This window comes from Callithrix jacchus, chromosome 15 (assembly GCF_049354715.1).
Source record: "Callithrix jacchus isolate 240 chromosome 15, calJac240_pri, whole genome shotgun sequence".
Lineage (NCBI taxonomy): Eukaryota > Metazoa > Chordata > Mammalia > Primates > Cebidae > Callithrix > Callithrix jacchus.
The window spans coordinates 79,381,406-79,405,411 of record NC_133516.1 but is presented as its reverse complement, the minus strand read 5'-3'; the positions used below and the strand labels follow the sequence as shown (position 1 = coordinate 79,405,411).

Here is a 24,006-nt window from a genome sequence, read left to right as displayed (position 1 = left end):
TGACCTACAAAGAGACTTAGACTCCTATACAATAATAGTGGGAGACTTTAACACTCCACTGTCAATACTAGACAGATCAACGAGACAGAAAATTAACAAGCATATCCAGGACTTGAACTCAGACCTGGACCAAGCAAAGCTAATAGACATTTACAGAACTCTCTACCCTAAATCCACAGAATATATATGCTTCTCAGCACCACATCACACCCACTCTAAAACTGACCACATAATTGGAAATAAATTCCTCAGCAAATGCAAAAGAACGGAAATCATAACAAACAGTCTCTCAGACCACAGGGCAATCAAATTAGAACTCAGAATTGAGAAACTAACTCAGAACCACACTTCATGGAAACTGAACAGTTGGCTCTTGACTGTTGACTGGATAAACAATGAAATAAAGGCAGAAATAAAGATGTTCTTCAAAACCAGTAAGAATGAAGACAATGTACCAGAATCTCTGGGACACATTTAAAGCAGTGTCTGGGGGAAAACTTATAGCAATAAATGCTCACATGAGAAGCAAGGAAAGATCTAAAATCAACACCCTATCATCAAAATTGAAAGAGCTAGAGGAGCAAGATCAAAAAACCTCAAAACCTAGCAGAAGACAAGAAATAACTAAGATCAGAGCAGAACTGAAGGAAATAGACACACAAAAAACCCTTCAAAAAATCAATAAATCCAGGAGCTGGTTTTTTGAAAAGATCAACAAAATAGACAGACCACTAGCCAGACTAACAAGGAAGAAAGAGAGAATAATCAAATAGATGCAATAAAAAACGATAAAGGGGATATCACCACAGATTCCACAGAAATACAAACCACCATCAGAGATTACTACAAAGAACTCTATGAACATAAACAAGTAACCCTGGAAGAAATGGATAAATTCCTGGACACTTACATCCTCCCAAGCCTAAACCGAGAAGTCGAAACCCTGAATAGACCAATAACAAGGGCTTAAGTTGAGGCAGCAATTAATAGCTTACCAACCAAAAAAAGCCCAGGTCCAGATGGGTTCATAGCCGAATTCTACCAGACATACCAAGAGGAGATGGTACCACTCCTTCTGAAACTATTCCAAACAATCCAAAAAGAGGGAATCCTTCCCAAATCATTTTATGAGACCAACATCATCATGATATCAAAACCCAGCAGAGACTCAACAAGAAAAGAAAACTTCAGGCCAATATCCATGATGAACATAGATGCAAAAATCTTCAATAAAATACTGGCAAACCGATTGCAACAGCACATCAAAAGCTTATCTGTCACAATCAAGTAGGCTTCATCCTGGGGATGCAAGGCTGGTTCAACATATGCAAATCCATAAACATAATTCACCACATAAACAGAACCAAAGACAAAAACCACATGATTATCTCAATAGATGCAGAGAAGGCCTTTGACAAAATTCAACAGCCCTTTATGCTAAAAACTCTCAATAAACTAGGTATGGACGGAATGTATCTCAAAATAATAAAGGCTATTTACGACAAACCCACAGCCAACATCATACTGAATGGGCAAAAACTGGAAGCATTCCCTTTGAAATCTGGCACTAGACAAGGATGCCCTCTCTCACCACTCCTATTCAATATAGTATTGGAAGTTCTGGCCAGAGCAATCAGACAAGAAAAAGAAATAAAGGGTATTCAAATAGGAAAGGAGGAAGTCAAATTGTCTCTATTTGCAAATGACATGATTGTATACTTAGAAGACCCTATCGTCTCAGCCCAAAATCTCCTTAAACTGCTAAGCAACTTCAGGAGTCTCAGGATACAAAATCAGTGTGCAAAAATCAGAAGCATTCCTATACACCAATAACAGACTTAAAGAGAGCCAAATCAAGAATGAACTGCCATTCACAATTGCTACAAAGAGAATAAAATATCTAGGAATACAACTAACAAAGGATGTAAAGGACCTCTTCAAGGAGAACTACAAATCACTGCTCAACAAAGTAAGTAAGAGGACACAGATGGAGAAACATTCCATGCTCATGGTTAGGAAGAATCAATATCGTGAAAATGGCCATACTGCCCAAAGTAATTTATAGATTCAATGCTATCCCATCAAGCTACATGACCTTCTTCACCGAACTGGAAAAAAACCACCTTAAACTTCATATGGAACCAAAAGAGAGCCTGCATAGCCAAGTCAATTCTAAGGAAAAAAAAAAAAAGAAACAAACCTGGAGGTATCAGGCTACCTGACTTCAAACTATACTACAAGGCTACAGTAATCAAAACAACATGGTTCTGGTATCAAAACAGAAATATAGACCAATGGAACAGAACAGAGGCCTCGGAGGCAATGCCACACATCGACAACCATCTGATCTTTGACAAACCTGACAAAAACAAGCAATGGGGAAAGGATTTCCTTTTTAATAAATGGTGTTGGGAAAACTGGCTAGCCATGTGCAGAAAGCAGAAACTGGACCCCTTCCTGACACCCTACACTAAAATTAACTCCAGATGGATTAAAGATTTAAACATAAGACCTAACACCATAAAAACCTTAGAAGAAAGCCTAGGCAAAACCATTCAGGACATAGACATAGGCAAGGACTTCTTGCCCAAAAGTACATAGGTAAGGACTTCTTGCCCAAAACCCCAAAAGCACTGGCAACAAAAGCCAAAATAGACAAATGGGATCTAATTAAACTCCAGAGCTTCTGCACAGCAAAAGAAACAATCATTAGGTGAACTGGCAACCAACAGAATGGGAAAAAATTTTTGCAATCTACCCATCTGACAAAGGACTTATATCCAAAATCTGCAAAGAACTTAAACAGATTTACAATAAACAAACAAACAAACAAACAAATCCATTCAAAAGTGGGCAAAGGATATGAACAGATACTTTTCAAAAGAAAACATATGAGGCCAACAAACATATGAAAAAATGCTCATCATCACTGGTCATTAGAGAAATGCAAATCAAAACTACATTGAGATACCATCTCATGCCAGTTAGAATGGTGATCATTAAAAAATCTGGAGACAACAGATGCTGGAGAGGATGTGGAGAAATAGGAACACTTTTATACTGTTGGTGGGAGCGTAAATTAGTTCAACCATTGTGGAAGACAGTGTGGTGATTCCTCAAGGATCTAGAAATAGAAATCCCATCTGACCCAGCAATCCCCTTACTGGGTATATATCCAAAGGATCATAAATCTTTCTTTTATAAGGACACATGCACACGTATGTTCATTGCAGTACTGTTTACAATAGCAAAGACTTGGAAGCAACCCAAATGCCCATTGATGATAGACTGGACCAGGAAAATGTGGCACATATACACCATGGAAAACTATGCAGCCATCAAAAACGATGAGTTCGTGTCCTTTGTAGGGACATGGATGAACCTGGAAACCATCATTCTCAGCAAACTGACACAAGAACAGAAAATCAAACACCGCATGTTCTCACTCATAGGCGGGTACTGAACAGTGAGAACACATGGACACAGGGAGGGGAGCATCACACACTGGGGTCTGTTGGGGAGGACTAGGGGAGGGACAGCGGGGGGTGGGGAGTTGGGGAAAGATAACATGGGAAGAAATGCCAGATATGGATAATGGGGATGGAGGCAGCAAACCACATTGCCATGTGTGTACCTATGCAACAATCCTGCATGTTCTTCACATGTACCCCAGAACCTAAAGTGCATTAAAATATATAAAAGAAAGAAATCAGGCCTCAAGGTCTTAAATGGCAAGATATGTGGTCCACAGGAAGAGGAAAGGCTTTTTTTTTTATTTTGCCATAAAGGACATTTATAGGATAACTGGCAACATCTGAATAAGGTCAATAAATTAGAGGATACTACTGGATTAGTGTTAATTTCCTGTTTTGATCATCAAACTGTGGCTTTATAAGAGATTGTTCTTATTTTTAGGAAATACACACTGAAGTATTTAGGTGTAGAGAGTATTCTGTGTGCAACTTACTTTCAAACTGTTCATAAAGCATAGTATATACATATATATGTGTGTGCATATGTGTGTGGAGAGGTAGAAGAGAGATATGGAAAAAGAGGAGGTGGGAAGAGAAAGAATATATGATAAAGCAAGGCCAGGCACGGTGGCTCCTGCCTGTAATTCCAGCACTTTGGGAGGCTAAGGCGGGCAGATCACCTAAAGTCAGGAGTTTGAGACCAGCCTGCCAACATGGTGAAACCTCATCTCTACCAAAAATACAAAACTAGCCAGGTGTGGTGGTGCACACCTGTAATCCCAACTACTTGGGAGGCTGAGGCAGAAGAATCGCTTGAACCCAGGAGGCAGAGGCTGCAATGAACTGAGATTGTGCCACTGCACTCCAGCCTGGGTGATAAGAGTGAGACTTTGTTTCAAAAAACAAAACAAAACAAAAACAAAAACAAAACAAACAGCAAACATGGAAACATGGCAAAATGTTAACCTTTGAGGAATCTGGATGAAGAATATATACAAGAATTTTTAGTGCTATTTTTACCATTTTTCCTGTGAGTCTGAAATTATTTCAAGATAAAAGATAAATAGAAAGTTATTAAAAAGATGTGTTATTCTGTTAAAATGACGTGGTTGTTTGAATGGAAAAAGAACACTATGGGTGGAGGAGATGGTTAGAAGGCTGAGAGATGGGACATAAGATGGACCTGAAGGCTAGGGAAGGTCTGAACTGGAGAAAGGGGAGAACCCACAGGTCAGGAACAGACAGTGAGTGGCTCAGAGGTGAGAATCAGGATGGTGTCTGGCACAGGCTGGCAGAGCACTGGGCTGATATTGGACAGCAGTGGTATGAGGATAGCGGGTACTTTAAAGAAAAGTAAGGTGAGGCATAGTGGCTCAGCCTGTAATCCCAGCACTTTAGGAGGCAGAGGTGGCAAGAACACTTGAGACTAGGAGTTCGAGACTAAACTTGGCAACATAGCAAGACCTTGTCTCCATAAAAAATAATAAAATGGCCGGGCGCAGAGGCTCAAGCCTGTAATCCCAGCACTTTGGGAGGCCGAGGCGGGTGGATCATGAGGTCAAGAGATTGAGACTGGTCAACATGGTGAAACCCCGTCTCTACTAAAAATATTTTAAAAATTAGCTGGGCATGGTAGCGCGTGCCTGTAATCCCAGCTACTCGGGAGGCTGAGGCAGGAGAATTGCCTGAACCCAGGAGGCGGAGGTTGCGGTGAGCCGAGATCACGCCATTGCACTCCAGCCTGGGTAACAAGAGCGAAACTCTGTCTCAAAAAAAAAAAAAATAATAATAATAAAATTAGCCAGGCATGGTGGTGCATGCCTGTAGTCCCAGTTATTTGGGACGGTGAGATGGGAGGATTGCTTGAGTCCAAGATTTCGAGGTTACAGTAGCTATGATTGTGTCACTGTACTCTAGCGTGGGTGACAGAGCGAGACCTTGTCCAGAAGGAAAGAAAAAAAAATTAAAAATTTGGTTTCTTGGTTGCACTAGTCACATTTCAGGTGCTCAATAGCCATATGTGGTTTGCAGCTATCACACTGTGTTGACATAGGACATTTCTGTCATCACAGAGAGTTCTGTTAGACAGTGCTGGCCTCAAATGCTAAGCTCAAGAGCTAAGCCTTTGTTTTGAATGAACAGCGAGTCCTCACACAAACAGCAGTCAGGCTGGGCTAGGGGTCCCTGATAGGTCTTTCCATCTCTTGGAGGGGACAGATCCACTTAGGAGGCTATTGCCATACCTTGGAAGGCACTGATCAAGATCCACGCAGAAAAGAAGAAACAGATGAGGGGCAGAGGAAAGTTCAAAGAATTTTGGGGGCTAAACAAGAGGGAGGTACACAGATTACTTTGAGATTTCTTGCTCAGATACATGTGGAAAGTCATACTGAAGGAATATAGAATTAGGAGTACAAGATGAATATTTCAGCTTGAATCTGTTTGTAGGTGAGAAGCCCAGGATCAGAATTCCAGAGGGAGGTTAGAATTCAAGAGGGAGTGCGGACTTAAAGCGAAAGATTCCAGGATTCAAGATGCCATCAGAATGGAAACTGTGAAGATGGGTCAGTTCTTTGGGAAAAGAGAATGCAATTAAAGAGGAGAGGAGGCCAGGATTGGATCCCAGGTGTGTCCACAGTAAAGAAGCTGAGACAGGGGAGAGGGCTGTGGAAGGACCCTGAGAGCAGGAGTAGGGTTGCCGCAGCAAGGGTAGAGGAGGACAGATGCTGGGAGAGCTCCAGGTGTGCCCAGCATCGAGCAAGAAATGGTGACGCTGAAGAGGCCAGGTTCCATGGGACAGCAGGGTCCAAAGTCACCCCAGAGGAGATTCTTGAGCAAACGGTGGAGACTGAAATAGTCAAGGATGCTGGAGGTAAAAGGACAAAGAGAAACAGGGAAACAGAAGAGGGAATATGAAGCTCAGGTTTCTTACGAGGTGAGAGAAAAGAGAGAAGACGACAAGGTAGAAGGCTGAGGCTAAGGCCCAGTGGAGAGGGAGAGCCCAAAGATGCTAGAGGGAAGAGCATGGGGAGCCAAATCCTTTGGTGGGAGACACCAGATGGGATATGGGATGCCTGTGACTGGCTAATCCACTAAGGCCCTGCCCCTCTTCATCCAGGACTGTTGGGAAGAAAGAGGCCCTCCAGGGAAGAGGAGAGGGCTTCTACCAGAGCACGGATCTGATCTCTGGAGAGAGGAGGCCATCTGTTCAGAGGAGCTACATGGAGGACTGCTGTCATGAGCTGAGTTGTCTCCCCCCAAATTCACATGTTAAAGCCCTAACCCTTGGTACCTCAGAATGTGACTATTTAGAGATAGGGACTTAAAGGAGATAATTAAGTTAAAACAAGTCCATCAGGGTGGCCATAGATTGGGAAGAAAAGAGTGTAAGAATCAATTTCTGTGGTTAAGCCACCCTTTAAGTCAGCCCTAGAAGACTAACATGGCTGCGGATGGGCATCATCAGTGGGGTGAGCACCAGTTGGGCAAGCACTGGTGGGGTGGGCACCAGAGGGTGTGGGAAGGAGGTTGACAGTCCCTGGGCTGTTGAGCTAGGAGTACGGCATGAGATCAGAGGACTCCAAAGTCCTGCCCTGTACTTGGTGGCTCTGGGTAAATCCATGTAGCTGGAAGTGAAGCCCTAACTAATCTTTCAGTGTCACAGTTAAATAGGATTGAAGGCCAAATTTTTCAGTTTATTCAATAAATTTGGAGCTACTGTTGCTTGAATTGGTTAGCCTTTGAAGCTGGCTTGGTTCCTATCAGTAAAACCAATTTTAAATGTTAACAATGTTTTATATTCTATCTATGCATTTTATATGACCATCTGCTGAAATCCACTAAATGTGTGCTGGGCTTATAGGGGAAAGCACCTAATTCTAAAACCGGTTTCTCAGAGGGAGATTTTCACTTGGTTCTTATCCCAATCAAACACAGCAGGGAGTATCATGTTTTTGTTTTATGAAAAAGGAGATGGCATCTCATAAAAGTCAGGTGACTTGCTGGGTTCATAAAACCAGACGTTCTGGAGCTGGAAATGGGACCTAAGCCTCCTGCCACCCAGGGTATGGAGTAAATAAAATTTGTTGTAAAGAGTTAAGCTACATTGTAAAGAAGGTATAGCCTATAGTAAATGTTCTTTTTTTTTTTTTTTTTTTTTTTGACACAAGGTCTTGCTGTGTCGCCCAGGATGAGTGTGGCGGCATGATCACAGCTCACTGTAGCCTTGACCTGCTGGGCTAAAGTGATCCTCCCATCTCAGTACCCTGAGTAGCTGGAACTACAGGTGTGAGCTACCACAGCCAGCTAATTTTTTTTTTTTTTTTTTTTGTAGAGACTCACTATGTTGTTCAGGCTGGTCTCAAACTCCTGAGCTCAAGTGTGCTCCCACCTTGGCTTCCCAAAGTTCTGGGATTACAGGCGTGAGCCACTGTGCTTGGTCTAACATCAGTCCACCCCCTACTCCCCAAAACAAGCAGATCCCCAGAGGACTTCTCTGTCTTTTGGGGCAAGTCTGGCCCCTTTAGCTATGTGGCACACCACCCTGTTAGTCAGTTCAGCCTTACACTAATCTGAGAGCTCTCATGTGGCACCTACGTTTCTTCTCCCCAGTCCAGGTCCTCGGCATAGGGGACAGTCAGTACTCCTTGGCTCACTAACTAGTTTCTTCTCCTCTGGAGTCACTCTTATTATTATTCCTGTCAGCCCTTTGTCTCTCACCCCCTTCTCTGACACTCCTCTGTACCAGCCATTGTCAGAGAGGAACATCCTAGAAGGAAAATAAAACCCAACCACCCTTGCAAACCCCATGATGGCTGCTGGCCACAGGACAGGGTGGGGAGGGCAGAGCATGCCCTCTGAGGAGGGGCTGCTCAGGCTGCCCCTCTGAGGAGGGGCTCAGCCACCTCCCTCAGGCAGTCAGCCCTAGGCAGCACATCTTTCCTGGCACAGCACTGCCCCAGGGTACTGTGTTCACCACTGTCCTTTGAGCTCCTTTTTCCATCCCCTATTCTCCTACCTGCATTTCCCCTGAAGCCAGAACTCTCTCCTGAGCCCATACCAATACATCCAAGTACGTGACCATCATCTCCCAGGGAGATGCCAAACACATACTGCTGTCCAACATGTCCAAAAGCAAATCCAAGACCTTTCCCCAAACCTGCTCCTTGTCCCCGTTTCTCCCAAGGCCCCTTCCCTGCTCATATCCACTGACTAATGCCTGTTGACTCCATCAACTAAGTACCTCCCCAGTCTGCCAATTTCTACCCTCCCACCATCACCACTGTAGTCCCAAATGCATTGCCTCTGATCCCCTGGCCCCTATCACATATGTCACTCTGTGACCAAAGTGAACTTTCTCAAATGCAAATATAATGTCACTTCACTGTCTAAACCTCTTCAGTGGCTACCCACTGCCACTCAGGATCAAATTCAACTCATCTTAGGAGGTCTTTGGGCTCTGTCCCTGGCTTTCATCTCCAACTTTCTTGCTTGCTTTCCCAAGAGGAAACAACTTTTATCACACCCTCAATACCCAACATCAGTGGTTCTCAAAATTCAGCCTACATTATGATTGCCTGGAAAATGTAATAAAAACACAGATTCTTGGCTTCTAGGTACTGGTGCTGCTACTGCTGCTGGTCCCTGCACCTTCCTTTGGGAAGTGCTGCTTTGCAATCTATATGGAATGTCTTTCATTTCTGCAACACTAGGCTCTTGCCTTCACTCCTTTGCAATTCTGGCCCATATTCTCTTAGATGGGCTCTTGCACATTCTTTGGGCAGGTCCCAGCTCACACACCACTAATGTCCTGCTGGGTTCCTACCCCCCTGAGGTAGTTCTATCACAGCATTCATCAGGCACTGCTATTTTAGAAACCTGTCCCCAATATGCACACACCATGGCAAGCTTCTGGGGACAGGAGTAGGATCTACCTTCTGTATCCACAGTGCCTAGAACAGTACCTGGCGCACGCCTAATAAATAGCCATTAAAGGAATGAGTGAAACCCCTAAGGATTTCTGTTAACCTGGGAATTCCCAAGGAACATTCTGCCTCAGCCCTGGGCACTGATGCTGAGAATATAGTCCTGGGGCTTGAATTTTTACATAACTTTCTATGAAAAGGATCAATCTCTGCTGTCACTTCCTGATCAAAACTGCCAGGTGCTGAGTCTTCCACTTTAGATAGGAGATTAATATTAGAGGAAGTGAAATAGCCAATAAAAACAGCATTGGCTCTGGAAGCCTCCTGGGAAACCTGGAACAAGGGTGGGGAGGCCAGCCTCCTAATTGTCCAGGTAATCTGTTCCAGCCAACCCAAGCCCTAACCTAATCCTGGGAAAAAAAGGAGGTCAGTAACTCACAGAAGTTTCCAGATGCTCACCTGAATGCCTCTCTCTCAAACATGAAAAATTAGCAGGGCAGAGAGCAGAGCAAACATTTGCAAGATAGAGGCAGAGCCTGAAGGCGGGTCTCACAAAGTCAAAATGCCTGAGATAATGGAAAGCAAAGGAGAAGCGGGAAGCTAGCCTTACCAGCCATGGGTACAGGGAGGTCCCTGGATGTCTGCCTCTCTGGGGACATTTCCCTTTTTAGGTAGGTAGTTAAAAATAGACATCAAATCCTTCACAATTCCCAAAATCAGCATGAACTTTCTGCCAAAGACTCCTGAAAAGGACTAAGGCTGGGTTAAGCACAGAGTAAGCACTCACCCCATGAGGCTGTATCAGAGCAGGGAGATTGGCGGGGGGAAAGGGCGGGGGGGACCTGGGCATGCAGGGCTGAATCCTACCACGTTGGCTCTGGGTGACTTGACCCACTCCCCCACTGCACACGCTGGCCCCTTCCATTTCATCCTTACAGATATGTGGAGGAATATTGGTCATTTTTCCAGAATTAACATCTCTGGGCAAATTTCTTGCTCACCTTCTTCAAAGCAAGGGCTTTCACACAAGAAGATTCCAGAGAAACACTACTCCTCTGATTAGTGCAAACATCCACTCCCACTCCCAAACCCGCAGGACACAGAATGGCAGGACGGTTGTGATAGAGGCACACTGGGCCAGTGGTGCCAGCATGTCTTTGTGGGTGTCCTTCAGGTCATCCCTCTGGCCATTTAACTGGCTCAAGGGAGGCACTGGGAGAGCTGGGGAAGGAGCTGGGAGGAGTAGCCAAGTGGGTGGAAGTCACAGGGTCAGACACACCTGTGGGTGGGAGTGTGCCAGGTAGGCACTATTCCTCCTCCCAGACCCAGCTTTGGTTGGGAGTAACTGGGAGTTGGTGCCAGCTTTCAGATACATTCATAGAAATAGCCCAGCCTCTCCCCCAGGGCCCCACATCTTTCACTGTCAGGCAAGTCTTGATGCCAGATCCCAATCTCTCTTCCGGCCTTTTGAATCCCATCAGGATTGAACATTCCCCATGACCTGCGGAGGAATGTTTAAAAGAAAGATTTGACCTTGGGGAAACCCTGCATGGAAACTAGACACAGTTTTTAACACCCAGAGATGCTTTCAAACTGACACAACTTTCCATTTTAGAGGCAGATACGTACGGGAGGTCTAGGCAAAGACATCTGAGAGTCTTGTAATCTGGTAATCTGAATGTTCTAAGGTGACTAATATCAGAGGTGAAGCTCAGGCCAAAGCCAGGCATGGACTACAAAGGAATGTTCCATCTGCATCATCCCTAATTACAGAACCACAGTGGGGCAGGGCCCCTTGGAGCATGGGAATTTATGAACTGGTTTGAAAAATCAAATATTTATTATAAACTTACTGAGGGACCGGTTACTGATGTTTGGAGATGGACAGGACCTGGTTTGTCTTCAAGGTATAAAAGACCTGCTTGGATGCCCATTTATGTCTCTTCTGAAAGACCATCAGCTTATACAGACTCTGCTAGGAGGAACTCCAGAGTCTGTTATCAAGCTGGCATCACCTCGTGTGTTTCCCAAGGCCACTTCCTAAGCTCCATCAAGGCTCCTTCACACAGGCAACATGCTTGTCTCCCCTCACACAACATTCCCAAGGCCACTTCCTAAGCTGCACCAAGGCTCCTTCACACAGGCAACATGCTTGTCTCCCCTCACACAACATTCCCAAGGCCACTTCCTAAGCTCCATCAAGGCTCCTTCACACAGGCAACATGCTTGTCTCCCCTCACACAACATTCCCAAGGCCACTTCCTAAGCTCCATCAAGGCTCCTTCACACAGGCAACATGCTTGTCTCCCCTTACACAACATTCCCAAGGCCACTTCCTAAGCTCCATCAAGGCTCCTTCACACAGGCAACATGCTTGTCTCCCCTCACACAACATTCCCAAGGCCACTTCCTAAGCTGCACCAAGGCTCCTTCACACAGGCAACATGCTTGTCTCCCCTCACACAACATTCCCAAGGCCACTTCCTAAGCTCCATCAAGGCTCCTTCACACAGGCAACATGCTTGTCTCCCCTCACACAACATTCCCAAGGCCACTTCCTAAGCTCCATCAAGGCTCCTTCACACAGGCAACATGCTTGTCTCCCCTCACACAACATTCCCAAGGCCACTTCCTAAGCTCCATCAAGGCTCCTTCACACAGGCAACATGCTTGTCTCCCCTCACACAACATTCCCAAGGCCACTTCCTAAGCTCCATCAAGGCTCCTTCACACAGGCAACATGCTTGTCTCCCCTCACACAACATTCCCAAGGCCACTTCCTAAGCTGCACCAAGGCTCCTTCACACAGGCAACATGCTTGTCTCCCCTCACACAACATTCCCAAGGCCACTTCCTAAGCTGCACCAAGGCTCCTTCACACAGGCAACATGCTTGTCTCCCCTCACACAACATTCCCAAGGCCACTTCCTAAGCTGCACCAAGGCTCCTTCACACAGGCAACATGCTTGTCTCCCCTCACACAACATTCCCAAGGCCACTTCCTAAGCTCCATCAAGGCTCCTTCACACAGGCAACATGCTTGTCTCCCCTCACACAACATTCCCAAGGCCACTTCCTAAGCTGCACTAAGGCTCCTTCACACAGGCAACATGCTTGTCTCCCCTCACACAACATTCCCAAGGCCACTTCCTAAGCTCCATCAAGGCTCCTTCACACAGGCAACATGCTTGTCTCCCCTCACACAACATTCCCAAGGCCACTTCCTAAGCTCCATCAAGGCTCCTTCACACAGGCAACATGCTTGTCTCCCCTCACACAACATTCCCAAGGCCACTTCCTAAGCTCCATCAAGGCTCCTTCACACAGGCAACATGCTTGTCTCCCCTCACACAACATTCCCAAGGCCACTTCCTAAGCTCCATCAAGGCTCCTTCACACAGGCAACATGCTTGTCTCCCCTCACACAACATTCCCAAGGCCACTTCCTAAGCTGCACCAAGGCTCCTTCACACAGGCAACATGCTTGTCTCCCCTCACACAACATTCCCAAGGCCACTTCCTAAGCTCCATCAAGGCTCCTTCACACAGGCAACATGCTTGTCTCCCCTCACACAACATTCCCAAGGCCACTTCCTAAGCTGCACCAAGGCTCCTTCACACAGGCAACATGCTTGTCTCCCCTCACACAACATTCCCAAGGCCACTTCCTAAGCTGCACCAAGGCTCCTTCACACAGGCAACATGCTTGTCTCCCCTCACACAACATTCCCAAGGCCACTTCCTAAGCTCCATCAAGGCTCCTTCACACAGGCAACATGCTTGTCTCCCCTCACACAACATTCCCAAGGCCACTTCCTAAGCTGCACTAAGGCTCCTTCACACAGGCAACATGCTTGTCTCCCCTCACACAACATTCCCAAGGCCACTTCCTAAGCTCCATCAAGGCTCCTTCACACAGGCAACATGCTTGTCTCCCCTCACACAACATTCCCAAGGCCACTTCCTAAGCTCCATCAAGGCTCCTTCACACAGGCAACATGCTTGTCTCCCCTCACACAACATTCCCAAGGCCACTTCCTAAGCTCCATCAAGGCCCCTTCACACAGGCAACATGCTTGTCTCCCCTCACACAACATTCCCAAGGCCACTTCCTAAGCTGCACTAAGGCTCCTTCACACAGGCAACATGCTTGTCTCCCCTCACACAACATTCCCAAGGCCACTTCCTAAGCTCCATCAAGGCTCCTTCACACAGGCAACATGCTTGTCTCCCCTCACACAACATTCCCAAGGCCACTTCCTAAGCTCCATCAAGGCTCCTTCACACAGGCAACATGCTTGTCTCCCCTCACACAACATTCCCAAGGCCACTTCCTAAGCTGCACCAAGGCTCCTTCACACAGGCAACATGCTTGTCTCCCCTCACACAACATTCCCAAGGCCACTTCCTAAGCTCCATCAAGGCCCCTTCACACAGGCAACATGCTTGTCTCCCCTCACACAACATTCCCAAGGCCACTTCCTAAGCTGCACCAAGGCTCCTTCACACAGGCAACATGCTTGTCTCCCCTCACACAACATTCCCAAGGCCACTTCCTAAGCTCCATCAAGGCTCCTTCACACAGGCAACATGCTTGTCTCCCCTCACACAACATTCCCAAGGCCACTTCCTAAGCTGCACCAAGGCTCCTTCACACAGGCAACATGCTTGTCTCCCCTCACACAACATTCCCAAGAATTCTGCTGGCCATTTGGGCCCCTCCAGCTGGGACTTCGCTAAATTTATATGCTTAAGGCCTCTTTCCCTCAGGACACTTTTGCTGATGTGTGACCAAAACTATGCTTGCTGTGGCTTTGGACTCCTTCACACTTCAGATGATACAAAGGAGAGGTATTAACCTCACCTGAACTGTGTCACTCAAAAGCTTTCCATCCAATGGGCGGATGCTGATGTCAGAGTTGGGAAAGGCCTGGGGACAGCTGGAGAAACTGCCCATCTGACAGGCAAGGAAGCCACAGCCAGAGCAATGAGGGGCTTTGACCAAAGCCACATATTTAATTACTGGGAGAACCAAGACCTTTGTCTCCTGATTTCTAGCTCAGTGGCTTTCCTGCTGTGTCTTTGCCTGAGTGTTGCCCCAGAATTGGTCGTAGTAAGTTGGCACCTGGAGTCTTTCTGTCTCCCCATGCCCTACTCAGCTTAGGCGGAGGAGTGTGGGGTATTTCTCCCCTGGGCCTGTGAACTTCTTTCCTGTTCTGTCTCCAGAGGGAGGAGAGGACCCACTCTGGGCTGGAGGAGTATACAAGTGTTTCAGGAGTATTATTATTAAATATTCGTCAAGAGGAGAAAAAGTCATAAAGAACATTATTGGAACAATTGACAATAGATGTAGCCTGTGAATTGATCAGGTAACAGTATCGGTTCAATGTCAAATTTACTGATTTCAATAATTGCATTGGAGTCATGTTCTTAAGGCACACACAACAGGATAGTTAGAAGTCAAGGGTGGCCGGGCGTGGTGGCTCAGGCCTGTAATGCCAGCACTTTGGGAAGCCGAGGCAGGCAGAGGTCAGGAGTTCGAGACCAGCCTGACCAACATCTCTACTGAAAATACAAAAATTACCCGGGCGTGGTGGCATGCGCCTGTAATTCCAGCTACTTAGGAGGCTGAGGTAGGAGAATCACTTGAACCCGGGAGGTGGAGGTTGCAGTGAGCCAAGACTGCGCCACTGTACTCCAGCCTGGGTGACAGAGCAAGACTCCATCTCAAAAAAAACAAAACAAAACAAAGTCAAGGGCACAATGTCTCCACTTTGGCCTAAAATGTTGGTACCTATCTATCTAAATGAATAAATAAATGAATATATATGGAGAGAATAAAACAGTGAAACAAAATGTAAACAATTGGTGACCCTAAATAAAGAGCATACAAGAGTTTCCTTGTGTTACTGTTGGAACTTTTCTGTAAATTTGAAATTATATCAAAATAGGTATAAAAAATTCCCATCAAGAGGCACACAGTGAACAAAAACACTGAGAGGTCTTAAAGTCCAGGGAGGCAAGCTGGCTGCGGCTCTCCTTCCTCCAGACCTCTGTAAGCCCTATCAGCCAGTCCCCACCTCCTGCTGCCTCCAACGAGCCAGGGGACGCACTGCCCGGCCATGTGTGGACAGCACAGGGTGCGTCCTGAGACTGCAACCAGGTCAGTGTGTAGTGGCCAGAATGTAGGTCAGGGCCGGCACCACAGTTCCACAACTTACTAGCTGTGAGACCCTGGACAGGGCGGTTTAGTTCTCGGAAGCTCTGTTTGCTCATCCCTCAAATGGGAACAGCTACTTATAGCACAGTTGAGTGAGACTCAGCTCAAGTGACGTAGACCCAGCTCCTAAGGTGCTGCCACTGCGCAGGCACTCAGTAGACTCTGATTTTGTTCAGCCTGCAGCTGTCCTGAGACAGATGCCCTCACAGTCTTCACTCCAGCATCTGGGTGGCTCCTTCTTGTCTGTCTCCTCCCCATCTGATGCTACATAAACGACATTCCTCTCCTCCATAACTTGGCCCTGTTTTCCTCATCCCGAAATCTCCCCAAGCTATTCCCACCTCCCTCCTACACTTGTGAGTTGGTGTCTGGCAGCCTAACTTGTACTTCTGTCCGCTTCCTTTCACCCTGTCCTTGATTGGGTTGGGGTGGATACCCGTGACTTTCCCTCATGGTCCTCAGTGCACAGCAGGGAGGGAGGGTGTGCAGAAGAGGGACCTGGTCATGATCTGTTTGATGAGAAAATCACTCAGCCTTCCCTAGGGAAAGATGGAGTTCCTTCTTAGACTAGGTACTTCTCAGCCCTTGGACACAGATGTACATACACACACAGCCAGATCACTCACTTCTGCTGCTCAAGACCCACAGTGTGGGCACCAGGCTTCTCCCTGGAACAGCTGGTTTCCAGCTTGACTGTACATGGAATGACCTGGAGAATGGAATGACCTGGAGCTTGTACATGGAATGACCTGGAGCTTGAATACTGAGGCCTGGCACCCACCCCTGAGATTCTGATGTAATTGGTCTGGGGGTGGGGGAAGCCTGCACAGCAGTGTTTTAAAAGCTCCCCAGGTGAATATAACATGCAGCCAGGGGTGCGAGCTGCTGCTCCAGACTCGGACAGTAACAACTTGCATGGGGTTTCCACAGCCCTGTTCTCAGGGCAGAGAGCCCAGCTCCTGCTCTGCTCATCATCTGGAGCTTGTTTTCTTCCTCCACAGTTCTGCTCTGACCCCTTCTCACCTCCTCAAGGGCTCACTGGAGTGGGTGTGCTAGAGCTGGAGTGGGTATGCAGGAGGCCACCCACCAATCAACACCTGCACTGTGGCTTCTGAGTCCAGGAGCGGGGGACAGCCATGCCACAGCCCGAATTCACAGTCCCTGGTGCTCTTCCTACATTCTATAGCTCTTCTGCTCACAGTTTGCCATACCAAGTATAGCATGGGCCCAAGGAGTATTTTTGGTAAATAAAATTATTAACCCATTCTCACTAGGTTTTTCCTGGTATTATGTATGCATTTCCAACAACGTATTAAATGTCCATTCTTGATATTCTCAGGCTATATATCTTGGTTAAATATCAATGAGAAATTAATTCCAATTGGGCTGCCTCAACATACTGAAGGCTGAGTTCCCTCAACAGCCTGGCTGGTGTATGTTCAAGGACCCAGGTTCATCGTTAGAAAGGTAAGAATAAAACGTCATCACAAAACACTTCGTTGTATTGGAAAAAAATTATAGTCTGACTTAATCAGGCTTAATTACTTTCCTCTATCAGTATGGGCAATTAGGTGCTTATCCTTGTTTTTTGGTTTTTTTTTAAATTTGTTTTAAGACATAGAATGTGCTGGAATGTCCAAGCAACTCTGCCCCCTCTGTTGAAATTCTCAGTTTCAAAGGGTAGTTCTGCTGTCAACATTAGATTCAAAATCATAGGGGAAGTACCATGAGGGCTTTGGAGGCACTTCTGCCTTTGTAGCCCCCTTCCTCCACCAAAAAAAAGTACATCTATTTAATTATATATAAGTATTATATTTGAATTATGTAAATTATACTTTATGACCACATTGGTATAAAGATGAATATATTCATATTATGAATTAAAACATTGTCTTCAGTCAGGCATGGTGGCTCACACCTGTAACCCCAGCATTTTGGGAGGCCAAGGTGGACGTATCACAACGTCAGGAGTTCGAGAGCAGCCTGGTCAATACGGTGAAACCCTGTCTCTACTAAAAATACAAAAATTAGTCAGCAGTGGTGGCACATGCCTGTAGTTCCAGCTACTCGGGAGGCTGAGGCAGAAGAATCACTTGAACCCGGGAGGCGAAGGTTGCAGTGAGCTGAGATCATACCACTGCACTCCAGCCTGGGCAACAGAGCGAGACTCTGTCTCAAAAAAAACAAAACACATTGTCTTAGACTTAGAAGTTCACATTTTTTCTTCTAACTTTATAAGCTATTACAGCAGTTGGTAGGCCTGTAAAAGTACTGTGGACCCCAGGCATGGTGCCTAATGGATGTGTTGGGTTTTGGGGAAGCTGAGATTCAAAAAGAGGGTGGTAACTGTCTGTGGTCATGGAGAGACTCCTTTCTCTCTTGGCTTTTTTTTTTTTTCAAGATGGGGTTTCACCATGTTGGTCAGGCTGGTCTTGAACTCCCGACCTCAGGTGATCTGCCCGCCTTGGCCTCCAAAGTGCTTGGATTACAGGCATGAGCAACTGCGCCCAGCCTCTCTTGGCTTTTTATACCACACTGTGATTTGATTTTAAGAAAAACTGGGAAGGGCCTTCCATGAGCAAGGTACAGCGTGTGTCATTCAAAAAGGTAATTACTTGAATGGATCCTTTACAATGGAGGCGGGAGGATGAAACCCAGATGCATCTCCATGACATTGGAAAGGAGATAGTGGAGGCGCCAGGTGCTGACACTGTGGGAGCTGAAGTGAGGAAGCACTCAGGGATAAGGGACTTTTCAGAGGAGTGTGCCAGAAAGGTGTCCATCCCATGGAGACAGGTGCCAGAGAAGGCATGAAGGTAGAAACTTGGGGGCTGTGTAGTGCACAGTGAAGAGCTCAGTTTGGCCTGAGAATAAAATAGAAGTAAAGGAGCTGGGGGCAGAGCTGGGGGCAGCACTGGGAAAGCCAGGCCACACGTGGGACGTGTGCGCATGTGAGCTAGGTGGGTCCTGGGCACTAGCATGTGGAGCTTCGCTTGTGGGTTTTGCAGGCTCTGGAGGCCACTGCATATGTCAACCGGGAGTGATGAGATCAGACCTACAGTGCAGAAAAGAGCCCCTGGGAGGGCAGGGTCGACTGGGGAGAAGTTTGGAGGAGCTCTCCTTGAGTCTTGGTGGGAAGTGAAAGGGCATGAGCAAGGTTGGGCCGGGAGGTAGAGAGAATGTGCAGCACCACCCAGGCTGGAGGCAGGCTGGGGAGAGGACTGGGAGGGGGTGACAAAGGCCGCTGGTTCTGCTTCACTGGGCGTTTCGGCTGTGGGCAGACACCAGACTTCCAGGAGCTCAGGCAAGAGTGAGTGACCAGGAAGTGGGGCTCTGAGGCTGCCCTCAGTCCCCAGAGTAACTGCCCCTGCCTCTGCCTGGTGAAGCTGTGCGAGTACTCACTCTCTGTTCCGAGCACGGGAGGAAGAGAGCTCTTGGGCCTCCGGGATTTCATCTCCCGGGCCTTGGTGTTCTCACTGGCCGGAGCATCTGGAACAAAACAGGTAACAACAAGCATTAGTCAGCAGTGGCTGAGGAAATGAACAGAGGGAGCCTCTTGGTCAAAATCCTACCTCAACCAAACCCCTCCCCCAACTCTGAGGGCCATTCATGCCTGCTGGGCAGAACAGCGCCTGCAGTCTGGGCAATCTCCTTCACACTCCATGATAGCACCAAAGAAGGACCGTGCACTACCCTGGGCCTGATGAATCCAGTGGAGAGAGCACTGTCACCTTGGCAGGATGAGTGCACAGGCCGCCCTGGGCACTTGGGATGCTCCCCCTGGAATGCATTGCCAGCAGGAGGGGCAGAGTCAGCCCCTGCTCACTCCCCTGGCTTTCTCCTCCATCAGGCCTTTTCTCCCTCACACTAGACGTCCTGGGTCTCCAAAAGGCTCTCTCTCCAACAGGGGTAGGAAGGGACAGGGTCCCTGCCCTTGGGCTCATGGACTAGAAGCGGCTCACAGCCTCTGATTTCTCTTTCTTCTGCAGACCAAACTTTGCAGTGACAAACCAAATGGAGGCCTTTGAGCAGGCAGCCAGCATACCTCCCACCTCTGAGATGGGAGACAGGCCCCGTTGTGGGGCTTCTGCTAGTCCTCCCCCGGCAGACCCAGTGAAGCTGAGCACAGCTGCCTGCTGGGCAGACACGAAGACACCGGGTGGTGCCTCCCTCAGACTGTACTCCACACTCCCACTGCCATAGGAAACCCTCCCTCATGGGGACAAGCAGGGCAACATCACTCAGCTGGGCTATTGGTGGAAAGGCGCTCGCCGGCCCCCAGGATGCTGTGGGGAAACCACCAGGAACTGGGATAAGGAGGAGCTGACTGAGCAGCTATCACTGGGCCCCAGAACTTTCACTGGCCTTCCCTTCCCCACGAGGGGTACCCTTTGGGGACAGTGCTGAGCAGGAATCTCCCGCTTGGAGCCCCCTCTCTGGGCGTCCTTTTCCTGCTCCTGAGGAGAGGAAGCTCACTGGGAGTGGGAGGGGGAGGTGGGACTTTCCAGCGTAGGCTCAGCCACATTCCTGAGGCTTGGCTGGGGAGGAAGAGCCCTCTCAGGGTCCACCTCCAGGACTGGCAGTCGGGGCTGATATTGCCTAGACTGGGCTCCTGAGGCTCTGAGGGGTGGGTGTGGGGAGCAGAACTGGGGCCTGGACTCTGAGATGCCTCTGGATTCATTTCTCCTTCTGGGAGGGATTTAGGCCCCTCACCTGCTCCAGAACATGGATCTGCCTGCATGAGCCCCTCTGCTCATCATCACTCCAACAGGCTTCCTTCCCAACCTAGTGCCTGCCTCCTCTCTGTTACGGGTAATCCAGGGAGGAGGCCCTGTGCTGCTGTCACAGGCTCAAGGCGGCTTAGAAGCAGACAGGCCTCTTGGACTGTGGGGCAATCCCCCCACCAAAGACAGTGGAAAGCCCTGCTTGTGCCATTACAGGCCTTAAGTAGGACTTCTTAGCAGTACATGATAGGGTAGGGGGTATATAGCTGAAGAAACCCTTTCAAGCAGCACCTGACACCCAAAGACTCCCTCACCTCCACTCCCCACTATAAGATGGACTCCTGCCACCTCCCATACAGGCAAAAGAGCCCCAGATGACACATCAGGGGTCCCTGCTATCTGGAGTGGACACTGTTAAGCTCCTCAGGAGGCTGCCCACAACCCAGCATGCCAGTTCCATGGGGACACAGAGAAGCAGAAAGCCATGGGGCAGGGATGATTTCATTTTCTTACACTGGACATTTCCCCCAAGGATGGTGGTCATTCACAGCTACAGAAAAATCCTCTGTACATAGTTAATTGTCAGCCTTGGGCCTCAGCTGTGTATTAGAAGCATCCTGTGCCAGGGTATCTCACCCCAAAGGTCCTGGTTTCATTGGTCTGGGTTGCGGTCTGGGCACGATGACTGATATGTGGCCAACTGAAAACTCCTAGTCTCTCTTCAAGCTGTGTGTGTGTGTGAGTGCACAGGGAGTGGCTCCAGAACTATTCCAAGAGGCAGAAAAACCTGGCAGTGCTTCCCCTTGACATTTGGGGATGAGGGTGCCATAAACCAGGGGCATGGAGTCAGTCTAAGATTCCCCTGTCCTGGGATCCCCCTTCTTCCCTTCCTTGAAGACCAGCATTTCTAACAGTCATGGATAACAATATAAAGAAAGGTGAACCCAGTAGGTGTTTTGTTTGGCCCCCCCTTTTTTTTTTTTTGAGATGGAGTCTCACTCTGTCACCCAGGCTGGAGTACAGTGGTATGATCTCGGCTCACTGCAACCTCTGCCTCCCAGGTTCAAGCGATCCTCGTGCCTCAGCCTCCTGAGTAGCTTACAGGCATGCACCAGCATGCCTGGTTAATTTTTCATATTTTTAGTAGAGAGGAGTTCTGCCATATTGGCCAGGCTGCTCTTGAACTCCTGACCTCAGGTGATCCACCCGCATCGGCCTCCCAAAGTGTTGGGATTACTGGCATGAGCCACTGCTCCTGGACCTTCTTAAGGAAAAGGAGTACTGGGCAGAGTATGTATGGAGTTCTGTACTCCTCAGCTTCAGCACTCATTCTCCTGGTGAGTCTCAGAGCAGAGGAGGGAGAAGGAGGAGGATCAAGTTTGCTCTTTTAACTGATGGTAAAACTGAGGCACAAGAAAGCAAAGGATAAGAGGACCAGTTTTCCTGAGCTCCTGAAAGAAGGGCAGTAGGTACTAAGACTCCTTCTGTCCTCATGGGGTTGTGTTGGGCTTTACTTCCAAGCATCACCACAGTAGAGACCAAGAGAGGACAGCTCTAGCTTTGGCTTTGTCATCATAAATCTGGGGAACTTGACAAGCAATCTTGGGAATCTTGGAAACAGAGACATGGGGCAGTTTAAATTATTTGTGCAAAGGGAATGATTTATTTTCTCTACCTCATGGTGTTCTGAGGCCCAGAGGAGCACATGCAATAGCGCTTTGGAAAGCAGAAAATGATCGTTTATTGGCTGGGCACGGTGGCTCACGCCTGTAATCCCAGCACTTTGGGAGGCCAAGGCAGGTGGATCACTTGGGCCCAGAAGTTCAAGACCAGCCTGGGCAACATAGTGAATTCCATCTCTACAAAAATTAGCCAGGCACTGTGGCACGTGCTTCTAGTCCCAGCTGCTTGGGAGACTGAGGTGAGAGGATCATCTGAGCCTACAGAGCTCAAGGCTGCAGTGATGGTGCCACTGGATGACAGAGTGAGACCACTCCAGCCTGAATGACAGAGTGAGACCCTGTCTCAAAAAAATGAAAAAAACAAAAAGATCATTTACCTATGAATTCATTCTTCTTGATAACCACATTCCCTTACCTCTTTCTGAATCAGCTTTAAAATTTTCCACCTTCAGAAAGCCCTCCCTGCCCAGCCCCATCTGCCTCTGCTGCCGTCCTCAGCCCTCGGGTGCTGGGTTTCCACTGGACATGTGAGTACACTGCCCTGTAATAATATGCTGTGAATCTTGTTTTTAGAAGTCCTGCAGCATTTTATCTTTCCATCTGGCCTCGAGGAGAGGGGCTCAAGTCCCCCTTTCAAACCAGGCACACTCCAGACTTAGAGGCCCAGGGGATGACCACACTCCATCTAAAGTGCCAGCATGGTGGGACTGTGCATGTGCCACGGGGCCCTGCCAGGGATGCAAAGCCAGCAGACCTCCGTGAGAACCAGAGCAAGGAGCGGGCTGGAGGGGCCGTGTACCTAATCAACACCAGCTTTATGCTCACATGGCTGCCCAGTTGATAAAAATAATAGTATTATAAGTTTGAGAGCAGCTTGTATTTTCTGTCTTTTTAAATCATTTTGTGATGAAATTAAACTCCATTTCTAGATCTGGACCCCAAGGCTGAAGTCCTTTGCTGGTGTCCCCAAAGAAGTGTGTGGGAGGAAGATGGAAGTGTGGGGAAGTGCGGGGCCTCTACATGGAGAGGAAAATGTGTCCTTATATAGACAGTGCTTCACCCCTTCCACTCCTGGGCTCTGGACTCAAGGCTTCTGGGCAGCTTTTTTTTTTTTTTTTTTTTTTTTTGGTCTTCCCCAAGAGGTTGGTTCCCTCAACTCTGACCCCGCAGGGAGCATGAAGTCTTGGGAAGCTTCTGGGAGGGGTTCAGCTTCTAGAGCTCCCTGACGGGGCAGGGCAGAGGGGCTGGGCTCCAACCTCTCCCTGGGTTGGCTCACCCTTCCTTGCTAGCCTCTCCGTCTGCCTGAATGTAAGCAGCATGCTAGCGTAGTAAGAAGAGAGATCAGGATGGCTGAGCTTCTTTCTGGCTCTGCTGCTTAGGAGCTGTGAGTCCCTGGGCAAGTTCCTGAACTCTTCTGCGTCTGAGCTTCCTCACGAGGAAAACAGAAATACCACCACCTCAATAGCAGAGTGCAGGAGGAGTGACCGAGTCATAAGGTGATAGCTGACATTTACTGGGTTTTGACTCCATGTATGCACTGTGCTAAGTGCTTTGTATGCTCAGATCAGGTTGAATTATACCATTTGCCAGTACTGAAGTGTTTTTGACCTACAAAAACAACAATTTTATTTAGTTCCACGTAACACCTGTTAGTTGCCTGTGGTGATTTGAAGAATAAATGTGGGGGTGGGAACACACTTAGTAATATGGCAGGGCCAAGGCCAACAGAGGACAGGCAGGTCAAAATCAGCTCAGCAACAATCAGAAGTGCCCAGGGGCCAAGGTAACAAAGGACCACAGTGGTCAGGAGCCAAGGCTTGGGTTTAACTTCCCACTCTGCTAGTTACTGTGGCCTCAAGCAGGTGACTCAGTCTCTATATGCCTGAGATGAGGCTGTTGTTACCGTCACTCCCCTGAAGCCCTCCGGCAAGGTTGCCGACGGCCTCAGTGTTGCCAAACCCAGTGGCCGATTCTCAGGCTCAT

At 47.9% G+C, this 24,006-nt stretch overlaps 1 protein-coding gene and 2 long non-coding RNA genes across 22 annotated transcripts in view; 2 read left to right on the top strand and 1 right to left on the bottom strand.

The window, feature by feature from the left end:
* Positions 1 to 7,199, top strand: part of LOC103788363 (uncharacterized) — a 90,680-nt gene extending 83,481 nt beyond the window's left edge. For 6 of the 7 annotated variants that reach the window (XR_013527587.1, XR_013527585.1, XR_008476876.2 and 3 more), the window contains 2 exons: positions 5,922 to 6,099; positions 6,592 to 7,199. This is a non-coding gene — a long non-coding RNA (uncharacterized LOC103788363). The remainder of the gene's footprint in view (positions 1 to 5,921; positions 6,100 to 6,591) is intronic. The other variant, XR_013527588.1, reaches the window with a different exon arrangement.
* The window catches only part of MYLK (myosin light chain kinase), a 283,432-nt gene that overhangs the window by 61,401 nt on the left and 198,025 nt on the right, over positions 1 to 24,006 (bottom strand). For all 14 annotated transcript variants that reach the window (XM_078351929.1, XM_008982318.5, XM_078351931.1 and 11 more), the window contains one exon: positions 19,020 to 19,106. In XM_078351929.1, coding sequence (XP_078208055.1) covers positions 19,020 to 19,106 — 87 coding nt within the window. The remainder of the gene's footprint in view (positions 1 to 19,019; positions 19,107 to 24,006) is intronic.
* Positions 12,725 to 22,881, top strand: LOC144579598 (uncharacterized). The gene is made up of 2 exons (XR_013527590.1): positions 12,725 to 16,860; positions 16,957 to 22,881. It is a non-coding gene; the product is annotated as an uncharacterized LOC144579598 (long non-coding RNA).